At 31.4% G+C, this 27,646-nt stretch overlaps 1 protein-coding gene across 5 annotated transcripts; it reads left to right on the top strand.

Moving 5' to 3' along the window:
- Nucleotides 1–1,806: 1,806 nt before the first annotated feature.
- Nucleotides 1,807–27,646, top strand: LOC148284986 (uncharacterized). Of its 5 annotated transcripts, none has more exons than XR_015823247.1 (9): nt 1,807–1,934; nt 2,112–2,209; nt 6,867–7,007; nt 10,198–10,372; nt 14,130–14,265; nt 14,940–15,169; nt 15,377–15,491; nt 22,193–22,449; nt 24,458–24,812. XR_015823247.1 is itself a non-coding variant. In XM_088231746.1 (9 exons), the coding sequence occupies exons 1-8, from the start codon at nt 1,862–1,864 to the stop codon at nt 24,498–24,500; spliced, it is 1,011 nt and encodes a 336-aa protein (XP_088087872.1). In that variant the 5' UTR covers nt 1,807–1,861; the 3' UTR covers nt 24,501–24,540; nt 27,608–27,646. The 5 variants fall into 5 exon arrangements, 4 of the variants coding, with proteins under 4 accessions (XP_088087872.1, XP_088087863.1, XP_088087856.1 ...); XM_088231746.1 differs by lacking the exon at nt 22,193–22,449 and adding an exon at nt 27,608–27,646 and having other exon boundaries at nt 24,458–24,540; XM_088231737.1 differs by lacking the exon at nt 22,193–22,449 and adding an exon at nt 26,693–26,795 and having other exon boundaries at nt 24,458–24,540.

Raw genomic sequence — 27,646 nt, 5'->3', positions numbered from 1 at the left:
CAGCTACGTCTACGACGAGAAGAAAAGTTATTATCCATCTACGCAAACAGCGCACTAAATTTAGTGAACGCGCATTTGCGGTCGCAGGCCCTATGGCATGGAATGCTCTCCCAGCAGAGGTGCGAGGCTGTGAAAGTGAAGTGATGTTTCGGAAAAATAAAAATAAATCATGACCATAGAATTTCATGACATTATTGAAAATGTGTCTTTGTTTATTTTACGAGAATAAATGAAAGGGGATCAACTTCTTTCGAATAAAAATGATAGAAATGTTTTTTTTCAGTTAATTATATGTTTAAATGTGGATGAATCATTGTTTTAAGCAATGTTTTCACCAATTACAATTTTTTTACATTTAAAGAAGTTAAAAATATTATTTATTTCTTTGTTTGGCACTTTTGTTTGACAACAAAGATTGATTGATAATTGTAAAAATGCCCAGGACATAGAGAAATAGAGAAGACCCATCAATGTCAGGGCCTCTATGCTGCAAGACGCTTCTACCTGAAAAAAAAATATTTTTCCGAGTCATTGACAGGCTCACAATACACAATACTTGAATTTCCACAGAACGGGTATTAATATACATCATTGAATATATTTTATGAAAATACATTCAACCGATGTATTTTTGTGCATAAAAAAAATGCATACATAGGTAACTTAGTGTAATTTTATTAATATTTATGCCTTAAGCCCATTAATACTAAATGCACCCTTGTACAAGCATTACTACTACCCATTCTAGATTACGCTGCTGTTTCCATGACTGATATAAGCTGTGAGCAACTAGATAAACTTGAAAGACTTCAGAATACATGCATAAGGTACACTTTTGGTCTAAGAAAATATGACCACATTTCTGATTATCGTAGGCAACTGAAATGGCTCAAAATTAGACAGCGGAGAGTCTATCACTCCCTCTCACTACTGTTCAATGTACTTCATAGTCCTAACGCTCCTATATACCTGCGTGAAAAATTTCAACGTTTATCAGTTCATGGTTTACCTCTTTGTTCTAATTCTCAAGGTACTCTCTTAATACCCATCCACAATTCCTCTTTCTTTTCTAACTCATAAAGAGTCCACGCGGCTCCACTGTGGAATCATCTCCCGTCCACCATCAAAGATGTTACTACATTATCTCTGTTTAAATCACGTCTGAAGAAACATCTCCTTTCTCTTCCTTAATCTCCCCTACTTTCCTCTTTCCTCTTTTTTTCATTTGAGGTAATTTATTGCGTTTATTTCTATTTTTATATATCTTTAGCTTTATGATCTTTTTTTCTGCTAAATATGTTCTGTAACTTGAATCATAAAAACAAAACTTTTATTTTATTGGTTGGTTGGTAGAAATTGCCATTTGGCAATAAGCCCACCAATGTACAAATAACTTTATGTACAAAAAGTTAAATAAATGAAGAGTTTGTATGGTTACTCAAAATACAATATTGTTGAAATAGAAATTAAAATATCAACATAACCTCAAAGTAATAAAACGAGATTTACCTTTATTCTGGGCCAGTTTTGCAAGCCCTAATCGATATATTTTGGTGATTCATATATTATAGTCCTTCTGGTTTTAAATTGTTCATTTATCAAGCGTTTTCGACTATTTAAGGCAACGGCGAAACGGCGCTTTAATTTTGAACTGTCAAATTTATTTTTGCCCCCTCCCTTCCCCTCCTCACCCACCGATTCTACCGATTTATTTTTCTGAATCTACCTATTTTCGTTTGATCCAGTCTGGCAACCCTGCTGTAATGTATGACAAATGGCAGCACAGAGATAAATAGTTTTGTTTGTATTGTTCTTGCCAGTTGGCAACACTAAACTCATTCATTATAAAAATAAAATAATTATGGCTGCTTCGGAGATTAATGTGTCAAATCTTCTCAATTTGGCTCAAAAATTCAATTGTTTCTACTTGTCAGGTAATATACATTGTATTCTTCTGGTGATTTGTTGAATTCTCAGTAATTTGGTGTACTTTTCCTATGAAATGCCCCCGGGCTAAGTATTTACAGTATATTGATTTATTATTTCATCAACATTTTTACTAATGATATTAGATTTCTTTTATTTTGTTAATTTCTGATTATTGTAATTAGGTCTGCGTTACGGACAATGTAAACCGTTCGTCGTAGAAGGGCTTCAAGTTGGATTGGTTCGACCAGACATCTTAAAACACCTTATAAGATATCCAGAGGTAATTTGTTATATCTACTATTCTATAATATAATATACATTTGAATGAAGTATCAGTTGAACGGTATCAGTAACTGAACAAAATGTTTTTTTGTTGATTATGTTTCTCACCCCACAAGATTTATCCATAGTTGCCTATTATTATTTATACAATTAAGTAAACAAATAATTAACTTATTGTTTTAGTTATTTTATTTGCTTATTATTTCAAATTTCAGCCAATTTAAATTTGGAAAATATACCTTTTGAAATAATTGTTCTTTGAGTAGTTTAGTGTTCGAAGGGATTTTTTGAACTATATATAGTTTGATGTATTGTAGGTGATGTTAAATGACATATTTAAATTCCAAAATTACACCAAAAATTTGATGCAATATTGAATAGTATACATAGTTATAGTAAGTTTTTTCTAATAAAGTAGTGCCTATACTTTCTATACACTTTGAAAAAGAAATAGTAGAACTAACAGTTTTCTGAATGTAATCACTAAAATCAACAGATGGAAGAATTGAAGAAATATGAATATTCAACCATAGGCAAAACGGTGAAAAATTTAAACATAGGCAACACAGTGTATAAAGTGGCCACTTGAACCAGCCATTGACAAGTCATAAGCCCTGTAAATGCCTAAACTTCCCACTAAAATGTTTTCTATCTCTGTGGTAATTTTTTAATAATGTAATACATCGATATGTGACCACTTATGTTCTTATAAACCCGTTTCATACATTTTTCGAGATATAAAATCAAATATTTTAATACTTACGTAATTTATTTTCCCTTTTCATCAAGCGAAATTTACAAATTAAAAACTAATAAACTAAACAAAATTTTTAAAAGGAAAAAAATAGTAAAATATTACAATACGGAGTTTACCTCTTTCAGCGAATTCTATTTTATGGCTTCCATCAAGCGGAAATGCTTTCCATAAAGTGGTTGTTGAGTTTTGGAAAAATGAAAAAGTTGCAAAAGGCTGACGAATAATACATCTGAGTCGTCAGCAATTATTGTTTGTTGTGACATTTTTTCCCCAGGTGTTGTTATTTTAATTGCGGTAGTTTCACCTTCATTACTTTGCGCTCAGTATTAATATGTTTTTGATGTATTTTAATTATTATTAAATTAATATCTTTTATGTATTTTTTTTAGTATCTTGTATAAGGAAAATCATTGTCTGTAATTTAATATTGGTAACACTAGATTTGTGGTTTTACCACATGAATCTTAGATAAATGTACAATTTTGTCGTCAACCACTTCCTAATCTCTGTATGCAAGAGGTAAACTACAGTAAGTTCAAAAACACAACTTTACTGGAGAGACAAATTAGTGTTTTTTTTTTTGCTTTAAACATTTGTTACTTTAATGAGAGGATTTTGTTAAGTAAATTGGTTTTCAAATATGTATGAATGTTTATGTGTTCTTAATGCCATAATATTAATATTATTATTTATAAAAACAATAGTAAATCCGAAGGATTTTTTTTTCAGGATTATGGATGTAAAATTATGTAATTTTACCAGAAGTTGCGGTAAAATACCGTAATTTACGGTATTTTACGGTAATTTTCGGTAAGAAACGAATTTGACGTACTAATTTTTATTTTTCAAAGATATTACATATACGAGTAGCTTTGTTTTAAGACACTTTACATCTATGTCATCGTGACTTTTTTAATACTTCGAGTGCATCTAAAAAAAAAGTTCCGCCGGTGGTTTTTAAAAAGAGTTTTTTTCTCGCAGTCACGTATAAAAGAACCGAAATTTACAAATATATAGTCGGTAGGTATTACAAATACTTTAAGCAGTGTGCATTATAATATAAAAATAATTTAATATTACATAATGCTACTTCAGGTTAGCCTGCTTAACAAGGCATCAAGTTCTCGACGTCTTAGACCTCCGCTGCTAATTTAGTTGGTAGTTCATATCACAATTACAAGGTGCGAACCTGACTTGTGAGGATGCACAAGAGCTGGCATCCGACCGAGATGCCCGGAGGATCTTTGTTAACACCATATGCTCCAACTAGGTAGTGGACATGGAATGATGATGACTTTTGGTAGGTCAACTATCAAATAATTAGTAAAAAGTTAGTGCTAATAGCGCTTTTCCGCTATTTTGATAAAATTTATTTGATGTTCAAACGGTATCTTGGAAAATATTGATCCTACGAAAACAAAAATATGAAGATTTTTAAGGAAATTTTTTTTTGTATATTTTTTTCTATAAAACCTTCAGGCACGTAATTATACACAAAAAACTGATTTTAAGCACCATTTTTTCAAAATCGTGGCATGAGCGGGGGTCGTTCAAGGTCACAAACTTAAGGTTTTACTAAGGACCCTATGTCCATCGATCCTGTTAAGTTTCAAAACATAATAACCTTTTTTATAAAAAAAAGTGAAAAAAGTACATACCGAATGACCTTGAACGTCCCATACTTCTAATAAATCTTGACAACCACCCAATGGATCTAAAACTGGTTTTTGCAGTCATGTAAAGTGTCCTAAAACAAAGGTACTCGTATATGTAATATCTTTGAAAAATAAAAATTAGTACGTAAAATTCGTTTCTTACCGAAAAATACCGTATTTTACCAAAATCTGGTAAAATTCCCGTAAAATACCGCGGTAATTTTACCGCCTTGCATCTCTATCCAGGATAGAAAAAATACACTACTTTGAAATTAGTTAAAAATATGTGTTATTTATTGATCAAATATATATTTTTTTGTAAGGATAATACAGTTTAAGCTTTTTTAAATGATGAAATGTTAAAAGGGTGCCTATACATCAACAATAGGTTTTAATTTTCATGAGTTTCTTGTCACACATCATTTGAATAAACTATTAACAAAGTATTGTTTTTCCAGGAAATAAACTCTTTTATGGCGTTTAGTAAAAAATAAGTAGTTTGGTATTTTTTATCAATGCTGTAATTTTCTTCTGTTAAACAAATTATTTTTATTTGAAATGGTGAGAGTTAGACAGTTTTTTAATAGATTTCCTATTAACCTCAAATGTGTGGAGTTACAATAGAAAAATTAAAATGACTATTATTATCAAAGAAATTAGGAGTTACTGATATTTACCCCGTAGTAAAGAAAAGAGAACCAAACATTTGGTTTCGACATAGTTACAAGTCAATTTCATCATATTTGGATTTATTGTAGTTTACCTCTCGCACACAGATCTTTATTACAGAACTACTTACTAGAAATTACAAAGCAAAAGATTCATAATCATACTAATATAATCAAGGTGTAATCGAGGTGTTGCGGTGTATTTTTTATGACTTCCTTTCGTGTCCTCTCTTTCCCACCTACTGACAAGCCTCCTCAAATATAAATATATGTATTGATGCACAAGTGTCAAAAAAATATAAAATACAATTTTATAAAAACAAAGTAGGTATAGAGATACTGCTGAATTCATGTTTGGAGGGTTTAATAAGGCAACAAAGATCGAAATCAAGTCTTGTTAAAATAAGACAATTAAACTTACACGAGCGGGTTCCTTTGCTTAATATATTTCCAGTTTTAATTTTTATAATATTTTAAGTCCAAAATGTCCAAATGTATTTTTATACTTTTTGTTTTCAGACATTACTTAATGGGTGAATTAATTCAGTTAGTTGAATCAATATCATCAACATCAATAATAGTTTCAGCTCTTTTACTTCACAAAAGTCAACAGTTGTAACAATTAAGAGTGCCAAGAAGGATGTTTAAACATGTGTAGGTAGAATGGTGAATGTTACACAGTGTGTAATGTTATCACATAAACCAGTGAATGAACAAGCTGTAAGCCCTGAAATGCCTAAACTTCCATATTATATTATAACAAAAATGTTCTCCATATTTGTTATAATATCGCGATACTCCATAGGGGGTGGAATCCAGTCTTTGTCTACAAATATATTCAAAATATTGTTTTAATATTATTTATATGCAGAAATTAAGAATGCTGTAAGTGCAATGTGTGAATGGTTTAAAGGGAAAAGAAAGTTAAAAATAAACATATTTCTTGTTAGTATATAAATTGTTCATACATTAGAACTAATATTGTACAAGGAAAATTGTTATTTGTATATTAACAAAAACAAGGTTTTTTTTGTAATTTTCTTTTCCTTAACTCAAAGAATTTACACTTCGTCCCTCACAACTTTTAAAATTTCCTCTGACAATAGGTTTGGGCTTCTTCTAGCTTAGCGTTGAATTATCTTTTTGGAATTTGTATGTTATTTAATTGTATCGAAGGCTAGCTATATTATAGATATGATATATTGATTTATTTTATAGCAATACACTATGATGTATTGTTGTACTGACATTTTTATACATACGAAATTCCTATTGATGTTTAGTTTGCACAGGATTGAGTGGATTTTGTTGAATGCAATGGATTATTTATATGATCCCCTGATATATATTAATAACTTATCTTTTGATTTGTCTTTATTTGGTTTATATAAAATTTAATTTGTTGAAAGTTAGTGAGTAGATATGTCTGTATTTGACATTTTAATATGTTTAAATATGGTAATTATGTGAAAGCCTATAATTGGACAATTATGTATTTTTTTAAATGTTATATTTGATTTATGAATAATTTATGTCTGTCGGCCTTCCTAAATAAATACAGTTATATTTTTATAGGTGTTTCACGTTTCGGGAAAATGTGTAGAATTAAACCCAGCCTTCAGAGACTACCGAGAAAGAACAACTCGCGTAGCAAGTGTTCTGCAGCAGTTGAAGCAGGATGATTGTTTGTCCACACTACGCGGCTGGCGAGATGAGGTTATTATTAAAATAATTCCCTATTTGTTGTAAGAATAGTACAAAATAATACAATGTGAAGGAAATTCATTTTAAATACAAGAAGTCATCATAGTAGAAAGATTCTAGAAACTGTAATTCATAATTTCATCAAAAATCTTATATTTTTATAAACACGTTAGGTTGTTTATTAATTTTTACAAAGAACCATATATCATTGGGTTTCTGTAGCAAGTTGGTAACTACAAATTTAGAAAATGTGAGATCTCTTCATAACTGGGATCAAATAATCTTTGTTTAAAAAGTAAATTAAATTAAAAATTAACAAAAAATAATAACTCTAGTGTTTTATAATATTCTATTTGTGGTTTTATTAGAATGATTGATTTGGCATGAGCTTTTAACTTTAAAGTTGCAATACCTCACAACTAGTGAAATGTTAGTTACCAACTTGTGCCAGAAACTCGAAGATATTATGTAACATATTGTTGGCCTAACATGTAAAACTCATATGTTCCAAATTTACTTTTGTTCAAGGGAGAGTAAAAACAGTTTTTACTTCAGAATTTTTTTTTTTTCGATAAATTAAAAAAAAAATGGAACACTACGAATATACAAGTTTTACACACATATTGATTATTTGAAATCCTAACAGAAAACACCAAAATATAATTTTTGACCATTTGTGGCTTACGAGTTTACATACAAGTTAGGGTGAAGATATCATGAATAATTGAGAAGATTGCTGAATTTGTTTATAATTGTACCCCGTCATTTACGATTTTATAGATTGATAAATTATTTATAAGTTTAGTAGACTAATGCAAGTGGAAAACTTTTATCATATCGTCTATCTAAGTTCAATACTGCGTAAGAACCATTTGTCAAAATGTTCAGGAGAGACAAAATAATTTGCTATTACGTTTAAAATAAATAATAAAATTGAATCCAGTTGATTTTGGGTTCTTGATTTATTTTATAAAATCTATTTTTACTATCTTATGCCTCTATACAAAGTTAGTTGTGGCTGTTAAACTGGCAGTTATGCATGACGTATTCGGTCTATTGCCTTTACGCATATCGAGTACGTCTCATCTACTGTATTGGATATATGAATATTCATTTAGGAATATTCTCGGTATTGCTTGCTTCTTTAGTGGGGATGATTCATTCGCGGTGTTGGATTTAGGGATATACACGGTATTGCTTTCTCTTTAGTGGGGATGATTCATTCGCGGTATTGAATACAATAAAATGTAAGCAGTGTATTAGTCAATTTCGAATGTCAAAAATAACAAAAAAACTATTTTTATTTTTTGGCTTATACACGGTATTGAACTTATAGAGGATACATTTTAAAACAGTAATCTGTATTCTTGAGCATATGTTTATTGAAAAAACGTTTTACATTTGATAAAAACTTTTACATTTGATAAAAACAAGTAATTGATAGAGTATGATTAAATTGAATTAATTTGTTTAAATATATTTTCATTATTATCTTGCTTAATGCTGACCATCATGATGTGTTGGGAAGTCAGGGGCTAGGTGTGTGATACACCTCCATTCCTTCCTGTCCTGGGCCAAGTTAAGGTGAACCTTTAATGAGGAGTTAATTCCTTTATTTGGTCAGTCTGTCTTCTGGGAGATTGTCCTCTTGCTTGCTTACCCTCAATTATCCCCGTGTTACTACTAGTTTTTTGAGACTCCTTGTTCTTCCTTGCAATACAGGATAAAATCCTTTTTCTGCTCCGTTTATTAATAGTTCCTGGTTGATAGAGTCGCTTCTGCGTCTTGCAGTCCATGAAATTCGTAGCATCCGTCTCTGGTACTACATTTTAAATGCATCAAGTATATTACGCTTTTCCTTTTTCTTGTGTCCATGTTTCTACTCCATTCAATGCTATGGAGAACGCCAGAGATTTCAATAGACGGATTCTCGTTCTTCTCAGTATGAACTGATTTTTCGATTTCTTCATCAGACTGCTCATTGCTGATTTGAAGGAGTTCAGATATTTCATTCTCATTTGGTGTCTTCAAATCTGATATTGGCAATCTTTCTGGCCCCCATTGTTACACCGCCTTCCCACCTGTCTTAGCATTTTTCTCATTACATATTGAAAAGACCATTAAAAAATATGCACCCTTGTCTCACGCCCTTTTATACTTGAAATGGCTCCGAGAGGAACTCGTCTACTCTTATTGTTGCCACATTTTGTGCATATAAATAGTGAATAAGTCCTATCAACTGTTTTGGTCTACCCACTTTATTCAAAACCTTCCGGGGAAAATTCTATTTTAAGCAGTCAAACAACTTTTTACAATCGATTAAGCAAAGTACCACCGGAACCTTGAATTTTCAATGTTTATCAATTATTTGTCTTATATTCAAGATTTGTTATTGTGCGCCTTACCTTTGAGGAATCTAGCTTGCTCTATTGGTGTTTCAGTCTCACCTTCAATATGTGTAGCAATATCTTGCTGGTATAAGAAATGAGGGAGACAGTTCCATATTTATCATATTTTTGGGATGATCCTCAAGTACATATTGTCGTGATTGTAGAATAACGACGGATGTGAGAAAAATGCGACTTTGACTTTTTAAAAATATTTGATCTTGAAAAGGTTATATAAAGGCTTTACATTCCAGGTTTGAAAAAATATGACTAATCCAAGTATCAAATGATATACTTTTGGAATTATCAAGTTGGACATAAAGTGTCAAAAAAAAAAAAAAAACTGCTCTCATGTAAAGTTGAAGAAAATATCACGCATCGTTGTTCTACGATCATGATGATATGTAACAATAAAAATTTTCAAAGCATACATCTAATGAAAAGTATTAAAATAGTCTTAAACTATGGGTCTTTATATACATACATGTAATAAAAGTGAGCAATGAACTGCGTCGTAGCTAGGGTCATGAGCACTCCTGGCAAGATTAGAATTTTGCACCCCCTGAGACTTCTTTTCTAGAAAGAGAAAGGGAAAAGAAGGCTGTGGGTCTGCAAAGTGCGCCCCCCCTGAGAATTGCGTTCCTGGTAGCCGCCCGCCTGGCCAGCCCCTAGCTACGATGCTGGCAATGGATTACAAAAATATCTGCTAAAATAAAATAAATTTCTGATTGAGAAAAAAATTAATGCTCATTCAATCATAGAAATATAACAAGTATTTACAAATTAATGAATTTAATTTAGGCACTTTTTTATAGTGTTATGCTGTAAGTGCACCAGGGTACTCAAACTTATTCGAAATGGATAGGTGTGCTACTTGTCTATTTGGAATACAAAAGTATGGTGTAACAATTAATGGGTATGTAAAACATCCAACTAAAGGACTATGTATCTGGTTCCAACAACGCAGTAACAGCAAACAAACTTGGCCAGGTATGTACTCTCCTATACTTGTATAAATAAAAATAATTATTAATATTGGACACCAAAATATGGCAAGCAGCAGCCTTTGCTGGGGTGCCTAAACGCAGTACACATTATTTACTTAATTTTATTTTGTTTAAGAAATCATCCAAGCAGTTTTTAAATTGGTTCACTAGTGAAGTTATTGTAGTCTGAAACCACTCAGTTGTTGGGACAATTTTTTATAGGGCTTCCAGTGATGATTCTGCAAATGGTCGTTCTGGTTGAATTGATGCGTCTCTTGCAAGGGACAATCATTGTATTCATTTAGTATCTTGTATATGTATCAAGTCACATCTCTTCCTTCGTTTGTCCAATAAAATTAGACCCAGTGCTTCTAATTTTTCTTCTTTTATGTGTTCAGCAAGTTAGAAATTTTAGTAGCACATCTTTCGACTGTTTACAGTAGCTTCAAACTTGGTATCCATACTCCAAAAGAGGTCTTATATATGTTTTGTTAAAAATATCTTTAATAATATGTCAAAATGCTATTTGACGGGTATACCTGCTCAGGTTCTCTGTACAGGCAAACTGGAGAGTTTGTCACATACGTGCATGCTTAAGAATGGTCACTTAACCATTCTACTTAGGGGTGTTCTGGCTTCTAAAGTAAATCCACAGAATAAAAATTTTAGTTCCGTAAATCAAAAACCCATTAAAAACTGGCAATGTGAGGCTTGTAAACATTTTGACCCTGACTGTTTTTCTGAACAAAAAGGAAATTTTGCATTAGAGAATAAATGTTTTTTACGTCACTTCGATGTACAAGGTGCGGCAAAACAGAGAGTGCAGTTTTGAAGGGCTAGTAAAAAAAAAACGGCGCAACTTACAGAAATGAGATTCATTTTATTTTATTTGGCACATCATGCCGTTTTAGGCATCAAGTCTTGAAGATGACATCAGAAAGATGATGGCCCCCAACAGCGATACATTGATGAAGGCGATTTCTGAAGTTTTCGGCTGCATTTTGGCACATCTCGATGTGCATAGCGGCGATTTCCTCCCGAATTCGATCCTTTAGTTCTTTCAAGGTGTGAGGTCGATGTTTAAAAACTTTTTCCTTCAGATAACCCCTCACGAAAAAGTCACAAATGAATCAGGTGAACGCGCGTGCCGTCCCACGTCACCCCTCGGAGAGACGAGGCGCACAAGGAACATCTGTCGCAGTTTTGTGCTGTTGAAACCAGATATCTCCCAGATCTGTTTCCTTCATTAGTTCTTCCAATTGAGGTTCAAAAAAATTTTCCAACATGGAAACATTAAGTTAAGCGTTGACAGTCACAGTTCGTCCATTCTCCTCGAAAAAATACTGCCCTATCACCCCAAATTTGGAAATCGCACAGCACACAGTCGCTTTTGAGGAGTGAAGAGGTCTCTCGTGAAGTTGCCTTGGGTTATTTTCAGCCCAGTACTGAAAATTTTGTTTATTAACCACTCCACAGAAATGAAAGTGGGCCTCGTCACTACTGAAAAAAAGTTGACCTCACATGCATTCGGTTCAACATTTCTTGGGAGAGATTCATGCGGTTTTCATAGTCAGGAGGTTTCAACTCTTGGACAATCATAATCTTGTAGGGGTGGAATGATAAGTCTTGATGCAAAATCCTCTTTAGTGAGCGGTCAGCAATGCCCAATGCAATTGCATGCTTCCTGGCAGAGCGCCGAGGCGACAGTTCAATAATCTTCTCACTCTCGTTAAATTTTCGGGTGTTCATACGGTTTTGGGTTTTCCTAAACCCTTAGGCCTTAGTGTGGAACCAGTTCCTTCTAATGTATGCACCCAAGTCACAATTAAATTATGGTGAGGGACGGTATCACGACACCCAAGATTGAAGTGCAGCCGAAAGGCCCGCTGGGTGGCGTTTTCAAGAAACGTGCGGATGGCAAAGCCCCGTTGTTGTCCGGATCAAACCATGGTAACGACTGAAAATGGCAAGACCCTCCCGTTACAATGAGACCACTCCTAGGTTCCTACTCCCACTATACGGGATGTACCGGCTTTTTAAAACTGCACTGTCTGTTTTGCCGCACCCTGTACAATTGAAATCAGGAATATTTTATGTAGTAAATTTGAGGGGTTGGAAAAGTCTATAAAATCTGAAGTGGATATTAAAAAAATAGTTTAGATAACAAATACTGCAAAGCTCCTGATACTAAAACATGAAAGTATAGAGATGGCTCTTTAAGATAAAGATTTAATTTCGATAAAAACTGCACAGAAAAGCCAAAATATAATAAATAAGTTTCAATAAAAACCCTGATCTCACCATATTGTTATGCGAGCTTCAATATTAAACTTTGATGTTCCTAAGTACTGGACTGACTCAACATGTAACATGATGAAATGACCCTTTTTCATGATAATTGTTAATATATATTATATGTTTGTATTATGTGTTTCATATTTCTTCTTTTAAAAATTATTTATGAAATACATACAAAACAAAATTAAGGAATCATTGTTAGCTATCTCAGAACAGGTTATTGAATGAGACAGCAGTAACCATGCTTACAATTGATAAAATGTATGTGTCGGCCTCGTGGTGTAATGGTCAGCGCGTTTGCCTTCCATACAAGAGTCCCAGGTTTGATTCCCGACATGGTTGATATGAAATATTTATTGATAAAAGAGGTGTTTACACACCGAAATATTTCATAGTAACTGGACTGGTGCCTGACGCGTAAGACTGATCATCTTATCTTCATGTAACAAAAATGATCAAGATATGCTGCGATTGGTGTACCAATACAGTACCCTATGCACCATTAGGTTCGGAAAGGAAATGATGATGATGATACTTGTATTATTAATTCGGGGGTTTAGGATCCCAGGGGGGTAACCACAAAAATACACATTGTGAGTTAAGCTTAGTTTCATTGATGCCATAACCATATTTTGAGGATGACAAGTAGGTAACTACAAAAATATGGGTTTGTGATAAATATAAATATAGAATATGAAATGAAACTCAGAAAATATGATTATAAAATACTGAAACTAAGCTTAATTCACAATACAAATTTTTGTAGTTACCCCCTGTGATCCCAAACCCTCGAATTTTTATGGAATTTCTAAATTAAATGCTGATATTGTCCCCATTGCAACTAAATAGATAATTTACTTAGTTTTCTTAGAGATGGATCTGATGTAATTTTCACATAATGGTGAAAACATTTTTTCTTTATTCTGAGTCATCATCCCATATGACACATTGTAATGATTTTTTTACAGATGTTATTCCAGTACCGCGAAATCGTCCAATTTTGCCCTGGATGGATATTTTGCCCAAACAGTTTAATCTATGATCAACCTTTAAAAAAACATATTTCCATTTGATTTTGGTAAATTTGGTACCAAATTTTTTATTTATTTAGGGGCAAAATTGGACGATTTTGCGGTAGATGAACATATTCCAATCATGATCACAAAAAGTTGACTGTTGCATGACGTATGGCGATTATTTTATAGAATATCGATAAGAATTATTTCTTCGCAAAGCTTAAAATTTGATAATAATCACTAAAATGGCAAATATCTTCTCTAAAATAGATTTAGCCTTTGTCAAATACTGCTTATTTAAATAATAGGGGTTTCTTACTTATTAATATTTTTAATGCCAAATTCATGAATTAGGCAGAATTCCAATAATGTACTTAATATTACAGCCAGAAATGCAGTTTTCTATAATATTGATTTTTACTATAAAAATTATTGCTCTGTCCACAGGTAAATGGGATAATATGGTTGGTGGAGGCCTCTCTGTTGGTTTCGGTATTCTGGAGACAGCCATTAAGGAAGCAGCCGAGGAAGCTTCTGTTCCACCTAGTTTGGCTACTACTATGGTCCCTGTGGGCTGTGTTAGGTCTGTTCATCTTCCGTTCAACAATATTAATTACATACATCTGTAATTATGTATATTTTATGTTCAACTGTCCAAGCACAGTTAGAATGGACATATTCATTCAATCAGGCTCGTTGTTTAAAATTTTTAATACCCAATGCTACAAAATAGACAAGTCATCCATTCAAACCATGATAATATGATTTTAATGAATCACGACTTGCCTATTTGTAGCATTCATGGAGGAAGATACAAATACTCACAAACTTAGGGTTCCGGGTTCGATTCCCGGTGAGAACACAAAATTTTTATTTAATTTTTCTCAAGCCTGGGTGTTCTGTGCTGTAATTCACTACTAACTGGGCCTCCTGGCTTGCTGTGGGGAAAATAAAAGTATATTTAGTGGGTAACTCAAAAATGCTGATTTCGAAGTGTCGAAGTTGTAGTAATTAACCCCACGATATATACATATGTATATATGTTTTTAAAAAAATTAATAAAATATATGCATTTTTATTATTTACCCAAATATTTAAATTTTGGGTCCATTTTCTTTTAGTCATAAATTACCGTGTTAGAAAATGGAAAACAAGCTGCGGTACAATGGGGTTCAAATCTCAGGCCTCCCAATTCGGAGTCCGCGCCACAACCTGTCACAATATGAAATTCATGTTTTTTAATTGATTTTATTCCAGTTTCTATTTTGAAAGTGAACGAGGTTTATTTCCAAACACGGAGTATATTTACGACATGGAGCTTCCGATAGAATTTGTACCAGATAACTCTGATGGGGAGGTGCAGAGTTTTGAACTCCTTACGATTAGCGAGTGTCTTGAAATGATATTTTCGCCTAATTTCAAAACCACAAGTGCACCAGTCGTTATCGACTTTTTAATTAGGAAAGGTCTCATTACTCCGGATAATGGTGAGGTTACTCTTTTTATTATTTATTTTATCGTTAAACATTCGTAATAATTTGTATTCACATAATATACAATGTACCAACCCGATCTGATCTATAATTTTCTTACGAAATATCTGGATCGACAAGTAGACTTTAGATCCGCCGCACTTTGAGTGCATAAAATTTTACGACAATAAATATATGAATTTGTTTGTCTAATCTTTGTAGAGCCTAATTTTGTCGAGTTGGTGGAATTACTTCATGTCCCTCTGCAGAATATCTACCGGTGGCCTTTCCAACAGCGACAAGAAAATGGACAACCAAACTCTCAGCACAATAACTTGTAACTTTCTTAAATTAATAATTAACTAGTTAATTTATATAAACCTTTATTTACATGTTAATATACATAATATATCCAAGTCTTCACAATGATACAATGCTTAAAATAATATGTTCTCGTGCAATGGCTTAATTTTTTCATATTTAAGTCCAATTCGTACTAGTTGTTTAAATATGTCTTCTTTTATGTACGAATGTACAATATATAAATTAAGACATGTTTAAAATAGTCTTTTTTTCCAAGAAATCTTATTACTAATTACATACGTACTTACATATTTTCTTAAAAGAAAACAATAGTGAAATACTAATAATAAATACTAATAATTTACATGAGTTGTTTTGTCCTAACGCTATATTTTTATCACATTCGGATGTTTGTGATCAAAGTAACAGTACACTTATGTACAGTATCCTACTTTTTTGTGGCGGTGTAGTTAAAATTATACAATACAAACATAATTAGTTGAGTATATAACATGAATCAATTTGGCTACTAACCAATCCGTACATGAGATGAAGATTTTTGAATGTTTCTTTGGTTCTCATAATATTACCTTTGTTTTAGTAGATATAAAAAAATATATTGGGACAGATTGTGCCTTTCAGTTTCTTAATATCCTAATAGTAATTTTATACAGCTGATTGAGGTCTTTTTGTAACATTATATAAAAATATGTTAAATATTAGTAATCTGATTGTGTATTAGCTATGGTTATAAATTCAGGTGCAAATTTTAAATAGCCTCATACTAGTGCGTAAAAATAATACTATAATAAACATTTGTATGATAATCGATACCTTATACATTTTCAAAACATTTGACTGTCGAGTTTTGAAAGGTTATTTTGAGAAAAATACTAGGCATATTATAGTGGTTTGACTATATTATAACTAACATAGAAGTTAGTGAATAAATGCAGCAACTTCTTAAAACAATAAATTTGAGGGTGCGGTTGTGGAACTGGCTTGGGCACATGCCTTGGATCCATTAAGGGAGCCTTCACATCTATGGAACTCAGGGACACAGGATTAATGTAGAAAAAGGCAAGAGTGTTGGCTAGCGACGGGGACCCTGAGACATCTTGTGATATCCAAATGCTCCACTTAGGATTGACAGAAAGAAAGAAGAATAATGATTATTTTCTACATATTGTGATCTCAATTAAATGAGTAGGTAGTAGATGTTTGGAATTAACAATAGTAATTACAAAACAAGGTTTATTTGTGACTGGCCTTTTGATGTTTTTTTAAATTAAAAGTTACATTAATTTATATAAATATGGTTTTATCATGTTACAATGTGTAAATGTAATAAATTCTAGTTAAATAATATCTTTATATATTGGTACATAGAATTGTACAAAGTATTTTTTTCTAAATGTGTTCTGATGTGTAATATTGATAAGATAATACCATCGAGTTTCTGGAACAATTAGGTAACTAACATTTTACTAGTTGTGAGATATTGCACTTTTAAAATTATCGCTCATCCCAAATCAACGATTCAAAGAAAACTGCAAGTCGAATATAATAAAATATAATTTTTTATATTTATAAAATACGACATATTTTTATTTACTTTTTAAACGAAGATTATTCAATGCCAGTTGGGGGATATAATTTTTTTTTTAAATTTGTCTTTACCGACTTGTGCCAGAAACTCAACGATATGTACATCGTTTTTCCAATTCCTGTATAATTTTGACTTTCAAAGGTAATAATTAAATGAATTATTACCTTTACTACATATCCATATCGCTAGCCCAAAGCAACAGCGAGATAAACCCGATATTTCCGATTTTGAGATACACATGCAGATATGTTAATAACTTAAATAAATTAATGTTTTCAAATAATAAAATATTGACGGTAGATAGTTAACCTATGTAATATAAAATAAAATTTGTAAAAATATAATTGAATTCCGTTAGACCCTTCGCACACCTCAAAGTCCGATTATCTGAGAATAGGTTCTTCAGAGATATCTCACTGTTGCTATGGGCTAGCAATATTTAAAATAGTTTTTTAAAGTGAATACATTTAGTTTTCCTTGATTTTTGGGAACTCAAATTTGTTTGCTGGCGACATTAATATTTGAACACTAAGCATTGTTAAACTTTTACGAAATTTCCTGCTTCGTATTAAGATTTCTTTAGTAATTGGTATTTTTTAATTGTCAATACTGGCATCACCTTAAATCTCAATGCTCAATTTTCAATATCGACGGCTTAATCTGTAAAGGGACTAACTCACTCAGAACAAAGTTTACAGTATGAACAGAAAACTGTATATTTTATACATGTGCAAGCACATATGAGGTGTGTTCAGAAAATAATGGGAATTTTTAAATTTCGCGTTTTCGGGTTTGAAGAGTCCGATAGTATTTTTTTTATTATGTTGGTATACATGCCCCTGATGTATGCTAAAATTTTCAGCTGTATTAATTGTTTACTTTGTCTTTGGCAGACGTTAAGGTTAGACGTGTTTTTATGAGCTCGGCGATTTTTGTTTTTTAAAAAAATGGATCAAAGAATTTGTATCAAATTTTATGTAAAAAATTAAATAAAGTGCACAATCGGACTCTCCAAACCTGCAAATTTAAAAATTCCCATTATTTTCTGGACAGACCTCGTACATGTGTTTTATTGATATTTTGTGTAATTCGTTTTTGTTTATCTATTTAATTTAGACTTATTCCAAAATCGTGATTACTTTGGTTTTTTAAAAATGATTAATGGAGTTGGCTCTTTTGCAAATTACGTTTCCATAATTTATTGGGAGGAGTTAGCCCTATTTCACATTGACATGACGTTTGGGTAGAAATAAATCATTATACTTTAAAAAAGAAGCGCTTTATCATAAAAATATCCTACAATTTACAATTTTAAGAGCAATTCTTTAATGCTAAAATGACCATAACCCAACTGTTAAAAGTTATTTTGTAAAATTGAAAAACAAATATAATTTATATTGTAAAACAGAATAAATTTTTTTCAAATAATTTGAAAATTTAAAATATATTGAACATTGTTGTAAAGAGTTTCAAAACATGAAATAAATGTCGAAGATTGTCGTAATATGAATGGTAATCCGAAGGTATTGTGGTTTTTAAATCTTGAAGGTCTTGGTATTTTCGGTATGTAATTGGTAATTTATTGGAATACAAATCAGGTACATCTAGTTTAAAGATTGCTTGGATATTGATTCTCGGCATTGTGGTATAAGCTGTCAGTCATCAGTTTTTTTTATATAGTTAATGTCACCATTAGTCAGGTATTGGAGTGCTTTGATGTCAGTTACCTAAAATAAAATAAAAATACAAATAATGTATTTTCATAGTAATTAGTAAAGTAAACATTGTTTTGTCTTTAGATCCCCCTTCATTCTACTAGGTCGAATAGATTTATAAAATTTGGCATGTAAAAAACTAGTTTTATTACCTTATTGAAAAAATACAAGAAATAAGTTCTTAGGCAATACTAATGATAAAATTTAATTAAACTTTTAACCTAAATTTTAACATCCGAATTTGTTTTATTGAATCTTCATTAGTAAGACTTCAAGAAATTGTGGTTATTTATACACAACAATAATTCTCATTCTTCTTTTGAATTCTTTATTGTTCTGAATTCATCATGATCCTGGGTCAGTCTAATCAGCGCTGCTGCATCCGACACACCGAACCACTGTCTGAGATTTCTATACAATAATAATAACCAAGTAAAAAACAACATTTCAACTTAAGTTTGAACACAGCCATTCTGTAGTAAAATATACTTTGTTAATTTTTAGATTTTACCATATATATGAAATAATAGTTCCAAGTTTTCAAACGGCATTATTGAACATACTTGTTTGACACATTGAATATAATGTAAATTGATAAGAAAATAAAGGTTGTAACACCTAGACAATACATTAAATTTAAGTTTGATAAAACATACACCTTAAATAAAATAGTTAACTCAATTACAAAGATGAACATTCATTGCTGATGTATTTTTTGTAAAAGAGACACCATTGTTTCATCATATTATTAATTGTTGGAATTAAACAACTATGCCAGAATTATCTATATATATATATATAAGGCAAAATATGTGTGTCCTCGATATACTGAATAACTACTGGACCGATTTATGTGCAGTTTTTAGCGAAATGTAGATCTTTGCCGTGAGCATATTTATAGCTCTTAAAATCTTCCAATTTTTTAAGTAGAGAAAAAATTAGGAGTGTAAATGTGTTTTTCATCGTTTACCAGGCCTGTATTTACTGAGAATGCATATACAAAAAAAATTGGAAAGATGTTATATTTTGTAAGTTTTTGAACGTTTACAAACAACATTTGTTTTTTATGGATCCCAATCAGGTTATTTACTAGAATTCCTTATAATTTTTACCCAATTATTTCTTTTTACTGGATTTTTGGTAATACTAAAATAATATTAACTGATATTCAATACATTTTTGAAAATTTCATTCCTAAATAAAGTACACCCCTGTTGGTGAGAAGAGCAGAGTTTGACATTTGCAAACATAATTCTACTTTGAAAATTAATATGTATTTTTTTTAAATTCAACCGTAAATAAGTACCTAGGTACCTACTTAAATTCAATATTTAAAAATGAATTGTTTTAAGCTATGGAATTCAATCATAAACAAGTACCTAGGTATCTACTTACCAATGAAAAGTTACATCATCTTTTTCCTTTTATCCGAACAGTTTTTACACGCTTTCACGCACAATCAGGCATTTGGGTTTCAAATAAAATATCAAGCTCACGTCACTAAATACGCTTGGCTATGACTAAGCGTTAGGGCATGAGTTAAGTGTCATAATTTTAGAGGGCTCAGGGTGCGTCTATGTGTACTAATAGGTCAATGGTTTTACTTAAGAAAACCGAACCTGTTTCTTTGGTTACGTAAAAACATTATGAAGCAAACTTTTAATTATACTTAATAATGTTTTATTTTTAGAGGAAACGTGGTCTGACTTTTCTTCATACAAACGTATTCCTGTATTTTCACCATGGATTATGTCACTATGAATATTTACCATCGGCAAGTCTCAATAGTTTTGCTTTATTGATGAATAGTTTATTATGGGAACTAGAACCATCCAAAAACCCATAAATACGTCCAGTTTTATCTGTGGTCTTCAGGCGTACGGTATACAAATATCATAACTATTTTTGAAAAACACAAAACGTACCAATACAGAAAATATCATTCTGATACAAAATCGGTTCAGTTTTGAGGTGCGGAAAATAGGACAACGAATAGTCAATTTTGTCTATTTTAGTTGGGCATAAAAGGTCCGAAATGCGGTTGTCTTTTTCGCATAGCATCATGAAGGCATCCTCAAGACAGTGACAGGAAAACAATATTCAAATACCTATTTATCCAAATTCCCTGTCACTGCATATCGTGTAACCGAACATGTAATCCGAAACACAAAAATAATAATGTTTATGCACATATCTAATTTTTAATAAATACAATAATTGATATCAAACTTTCGATTGTGTTCATTTAATATATAAACGAGTATGTACGCAAATCTAGCAATAGCGTAGCTTTGCTGGGTTCAGCTCGTGTCATATTAAAAAAGAAAGTGTGACATACATTGCAAATGCTTAAATACTTTTTTTGAACAATGAAACATTTTTATTTCAGTATTACTATACTTTTCTGAGCTCTGCAAAAATCTACACCTTACACTAACAATTCTCAGTTGAAAATGCGCACTCAACTCTTTCCTTGTAACCCAATGTATGGACAGAGTTGACTCATTTTTGTGCAGTGTTTTTTATGGGTTTGTATCTCAATTTGGAGTTCGTGCTTTTCTATATTGATAGAAACTAATGAATAAACGCTGAGAGAACAATAATCCCCATTTCGCTAAAAAGTGAAGTAGGCCCTTTTGCATAATTAACTGTCGATATACCCTTTTTGTTGCTATTCAATCCAATTTGTCTCAGTCGATAACTAACACACAACTTAATCATAAAAACATAGAGTATCCATAAATATATTCGTTCAATGTTCTTGTATTCAACCGCTTTTATGACCTGAAAAATTTGAAAGTATTCTAATTGTATCTTCCGAACTTACTTTTATACACATACAAAGTTGAGCAAGTATGATATGTTTGTATTTTTTTGTTTACCATATTAGTGCTGCTCAGGTATAATTGGAAAAATAAACTTTTAAGATATCTTTAAACATGAAAAATAATATACAGGTAGTATTTTAAAATTAATGTTATCTGTATAAATATTTTTTAACACACTAAAACTGACTTCAAAGTTTTGCAATAAAGTGCTACTTATCATGGTTTTTACTTGAGCAGCCCAATTATGCACAGTGATTGTCGAGAAACTTGTAATTAATGTATGATGATCTGTTTTCTTTTTTTTTTTAAATAGTTTATGTCAACTGTTAAGTAATTCAGTTGATTTGTACACGGGATTAGAATGATCTTTGGTTTGAATATGTTTACACACTTTAAGGTTGCCTAGTAAAATCCTATAGAAAAGAAAGTAATCCTTACCATTTTTTATCTGGTGGCTTACTTAATATTCCCTTTTAAACATCTGGTATTTGATGTTTACAAGGGCGGATTGAAAATGAAGCAACCTAAGTAGCTGCTTGCCCATCACATACCGCACACCGCATTGATTGATTTTTGGTTTCAGGTGTATAGTGGTGCACCCACGTTTCATCAACAGTTATTAATCGACGCCAAAAATCAACAGGATTACGCTTTATCATGTCCAAACACTGCTGTGAAGTGGTCTCTCGAACTCGTTTTTGTTCGACACTGAGCAAACGCGGCACCCATCTTGCCGATAGCTTTTTCATATACAAATGTTCATGCAAAATGTTGAACACACGTTCATATAAGATGTTTACCATTTCAACAATCTCACGCAACTTCACTCGGCGATCATTCGTAACTATATTGAAGATTTTCTTGATATTTTTTTCAGTAACCACCTCTTTTAACCTTCCTGTTGATGGTATTGTTGCAGTGCTTGTTCGGCCGCATTTAAATTCAGCAATCCAATATTTTACCATGTAATCTGACGGAGCAGACTCACCGTAATGTTTATCGAGCTTTTCTTTTGTCTCTTTCGCCGGTTTCCCTTTCAAATAATAGTGTTTAATCACTGCACGAAATTCGCTTTTTTCCATTTTTCAAGAAACACAAAAGTTGTTTACTTCAAACGACTACAACAAATAAACTAATCGATGAACTTTGGTGACATTATTACAGCTGCTATTTGACAGATCGCAATTTGGAAAAAAGAAATCTTTTTTGTGTTTGTGCTGCTATCTAGCGCTAGGTAGCTTCATTATCAATCCGCCCTCGTAACGGCTTGGTGTCATAATACATAATTTTAATCTAGTAATTAACCAAGCATGTTTATAGCATGGTGATTGAAATTCATACTATACATGTACATATTATCCAATTCCGATATGAACTTAAATGAATGAATTCTCAAAATATGATTACTTTTGTTAATTTGGGAAAGAAGTAAAAGCCGATTTCTTAGTAATGATTATTGAGTTTTATGTACTATGATACTTAAAAGAGTGGAAATAAATCCGACACATGATTTTATTTTCATTCATTTTAAACATTTTTTTATCAATAAAAAGAAAAGGTTTTTTGTAATATTATAATGTATGTATATTCTAACCATCGAGCTAATAATACACATAGATGCGCCCTGAGCCTTCAAAAATGATGACACATAACTGATTTTCTTCTGTCTTTACATTTTTTGTTAAATTTCATTTTCAATTATTTTTATATTTACAAAGTCATGATTTAGTTTTACCTGCAATTTATTTTAACTTCATTTACTTTCTGGTTTGTTCTAACTTTTCAGTTGTAGCAATCTTCTGTGATTTCTTTGCTAATTAAGGTTTCCAATTTAAGATAGTTTTTGTTCCAATTTAACTTTGAACAATATCCGTCAATGTTTTCAGACACGTTGGTAAGGTATTACAATTTTGTTGATTCTCAAAAATCTGTTTCCCATTTCTTTTTTTTTAATGCTTTGATGTACCTTATTTAAAAATGTATTTTTAATATATTTTTTGTTGACCTCTAAGATAATTCATGCTGTGTTTGTTTTTCAAAATCGGAGTAATCATTTTTGCATGCTTAATTGATAAATTGTAAATGACTTTGACATTACATCCAGTTTATGCGTAATAATAAATAAGCAAGTATTATTAGATTTCATCATTTCTAAAATATCAATAGATTTTTTAAAAATCTATGAATAATATCAACTGAAATGAAGGTTGAAATATTATTTTTTTTCCCTAAAATAAGCTATTTATTGTATCAAATGAAGACACTTCTGAGTACTTTCAAAGCCGAAAAAAATGCATACTTTAAACATCGAAATAAATTGTTAATTTTTTTAAATAAAATTGATTTTTTGTTTTACTAAGCCATTTTACTAGTGAAAATAGGCAAAGATTAGTTTCTGATCTTTGCCCACGTATTTTACAACTTAGTATTTTCTTTTTTTGGATATTGTAATTTTGGATTTGCCTCACAATTATTGACGATATATTATCTGTACTATTATGTAGATATACATAGGTATCTTATTATTATCTAATATCCCAATTGTATTAGTGAGTCTTGCAAATAACAGATTCTTGTGATTGTCCTTGAATATTATTAATTTATACCTTTTTACTTTGGTTTTCTTTTTACTGTTTGATCTCCTGATTAACGTAACATAAAATAAAATTCTTCACTATTATTTAGTATGTTTTCATATATTTAATAATACTCACTATTCATGAAATAAATAGCGATTCCAAATAATGCATGTTCCCGTTTACTGCTTATTTACAAATAGCACTGTCAAAACTGCCATTTCTTCAGATTATTACTAATTTTTCACTGACATATGGATTTTAATTTTCAGTTTTTATCCAAAGAAGCTCAAACTGCTTTGGTTCTTATCTTAAGGGACCAGTGTGGATGCTGACTAAATCCTTTTATGTTTTGGTAGGTCATATATTTTTTTATCAGCCTGTATTATGTACAAAATATTTCAAAACTTATTTCAAAATATTAATCTCAAAGTCTAAGGAGCTTTATTAATTATTTAAAAAAAAAAAAATAGACAAAAGACAAGTATAGTACTTTTTAGGTTAAAACCATTTTATGAATTTCAAAAATTTTGTTTACTACATATGTATGTTTGCATTAGTTAATTTTTTTACTTATTGTTATTTTGACTCCGAGAAAATAAATCGAGTTTGTGGTTGACATAGATACTTGTATGTAATCATTTAATAGTTTAAATACATACCCTCTAATCAATCCAGCTTAATAAAGAGTACAGTATTTCCTCAATTAATTAGGACCCGCCATTTTCTCGTATAAAATAAAGATAATAAATAGTAAATTAAAAATAAAGCATTTGTTAATTTTCTATCTTCACTGATGCTTTATTTGAACTCAATTTACATTTTTGGCAATTTTTGTAGGATAATATTTACTGTTTCCACCTTTTGTAGGTGTGACTGCCTCTATTCTTCATGGCATACTGAGAATACATCGCTCAATTTTATTTAATTTATATTTATAACTTTTCTATGTTTTTTTCAGTATTTCTTTTGAGAAATTGAAGAGTTGGATTTGGAAATAAATAAACAACTTATTTTAACATGCTCCACACATTTTCAATAGGGTTAAGGTCAGAAGAATTTCCCAGCCAGGGAAGTAATCTTATTTTTTTAAAATCAGTGATGTTTTTTATGTAATCTCCCCGATGATAAGGTGCTCCTCCCTGTATGAAAGTATATGGACCTTCTCTCAGCTCAAAGGTATCATAGAATGGAAAAAATGCCATTTCCTTTATATGCCTTTATATGAATTTTGTTTCATATTTCCATAAAAATAATGGTCCAGGCACTTGATTAATAATGCACGACCATATCATTATTGCAGGTGGATGTTTTATCACTTTTACCAATTTAAACTTGCCAATATCATTTTAGGGGTCAATTTCACCTTTTTAGCGGGCCTCATGCACTTCATATTGGCTTCATGGAGACTCCGCCTTAATGTGGACCCGGATGTATGAATACCCTCTTCATCCAAACTATTTTTTAACACTTGCTGGACCAATACGACTCTCATTAGCACTTCGGATAATTTCTGATCTGTTCTAGGCTTTGTTTTTTCGTTTTCTTTGAGGGTAATTTATTTTTGATTAAATTTGATATTCTGTCAGCAGTATGTTGGGAAACACTTTCTTTTTTGGCAATTTGTCTATTAGATAGCATTTTTAGTTCTATTAATGCTATAATACTGGACTTCTATACAAACAAACCATTATGCTGTTTCTCCGGGGGGGTAGGCAGAGAGGATAGAATGCCATATTACTGTATTTGCATACAAACCTCACTTCCTCTACATTCATACAGTTTTTCATGCACGCATGCTAATTATTCCGAATTTGATATATCCATCTTCAAGTATTTGTTGAATTCAGTCATGCCATGTCTTTCTTGGTCTTCCTCGTTTCCTGCATCCATCGACATTTGCATCGTTAATCCTTTTAGATATTGATTTTGTTGAGAACTCTGGTCTCAGCCTTACATAATACACAAATCTCGACATTCGTACACCTATCATTCATAGTTTTACCACACATTCGCTTGTTAATTCATCAGAAATGTCTTTACACTTTCCCATTTTAAATTATTTACAAAAAACACTGAATTGTCCCTAAGAAAATGGTTTCGGGGATTTTAAGTATAAAACATTTTCAAATTATCACAGAAAACACTATTTTAGCATATAATATAACTGTAGTACATGGAATCTCATTTTGAAATGAAGTAGGATTTTATACACCCGTTTAGCCCCAGTGGCAATTCCTAAGAAAAGGGGTCTGGAAAGTTTTAAGGGTTGAAGGTAACAATTGAACAGTTAGCAAATTCTGAAGATTATGTACTAAGAAATATTAAACAATAGCCATTCCGAGAAGAAAAAAATTGTAACATTGTTATTGCTACTAAAATACAAGTCATTATGGGCGAGTCTTATTCGTTGAGGAGGTACTGTAGATACTGCCGAATTTATACTTATTTATTTAACCCTATGAATGTACAGAACGCGTTAATTTTCTGTAAATGACGAGTTTCAGGCGGCCAGACAACACTTTGCTGAATAAAGCAGATTACTTAGGGAGTACACATATCTATGAAATATTCCAGGAGTGAACAGTATTTGGCTTTCTTGGATCCCCACTAATGCTTTAAATTTATTTTTTTAATATAATCTAATTTATTTATTGACTGTCAAAAATGGAGTCAAAAATAAAGTGTATCAATGATTGGTGAACAAAACTAAAAATGAGGAGCACAGTTTCAGTTGCAAATATTTTAAAACTTTCCCACAGCATTCATATTTTTTTTAAAAACAAAATGTTATATTTTTTTATATGTGGTCCCTTCTCAAAAATGTTTTCCCTCTCTGTTGAAATAAATTTAAATTAATTACATTTTTTTTAGCTGAGCAGAAACAAAAAGATTTCTAAGATCGTATTTGTACAACATTTACCTGCCATATTATTTCTTCAAAACCAATTTTAAACATTAAATTCCCACTTTTATTTGGCTTGAGAATGTCGTAGTTTTAATTTACCAAGCATTTGCATTTATGTACTTAAAAGGGACAAAAAAATATTGTACATTTCTGTACACATTACTTCTGCCCTTTACTAAGGTTTATCAGTACTGATGCCTTAAGAGGATACATGGTCTGACCTTTCTTCATACATATATACAGCTTGCCCACCACATACCGCACACCGCATCTGAGGATATGTCTCCTTGGCGGTGCCCACATACACGGAAAAGTTGCTCGTTGCCAAACGAGAAAAGCTGCTAGCCTTAGCATCTTTGTGCAAATTTATTTACAAATGTATTCCCATACAGACGTATTCCCGTATTTTCTTCCTGGATTATGTTACCAGAGCGATGATTTTTTACACACTATATATATCCACCATTGTCATGTCTCTATAATTTTTTTATATTTTATAATTTGTCTTTTATAGGAGCTAGGACCATCCAAAAATCCTTATAAGTGCCTAGTT

This window comes from Micrasema longulum, unplaced genomic scaffold, assembly GCF_059751315.1.
Source record: "Micrasema longulum isolate JH-2025_06_02 unplaced genomic scaffold, ASM5975131v1 h1tg000071l, whole genome shotgun sequence".
Lineage (NCBI taxonomy): Eukaryota > Metazoa > Arthropoda > Insecta > Trichoptera > Brachycentridae > Micrasema > Micrasema longulum.
Note: the sequence above shows the minus strand (reverse complement) of the source record. Positions and strands in the feature narration are given on the sequence as shown.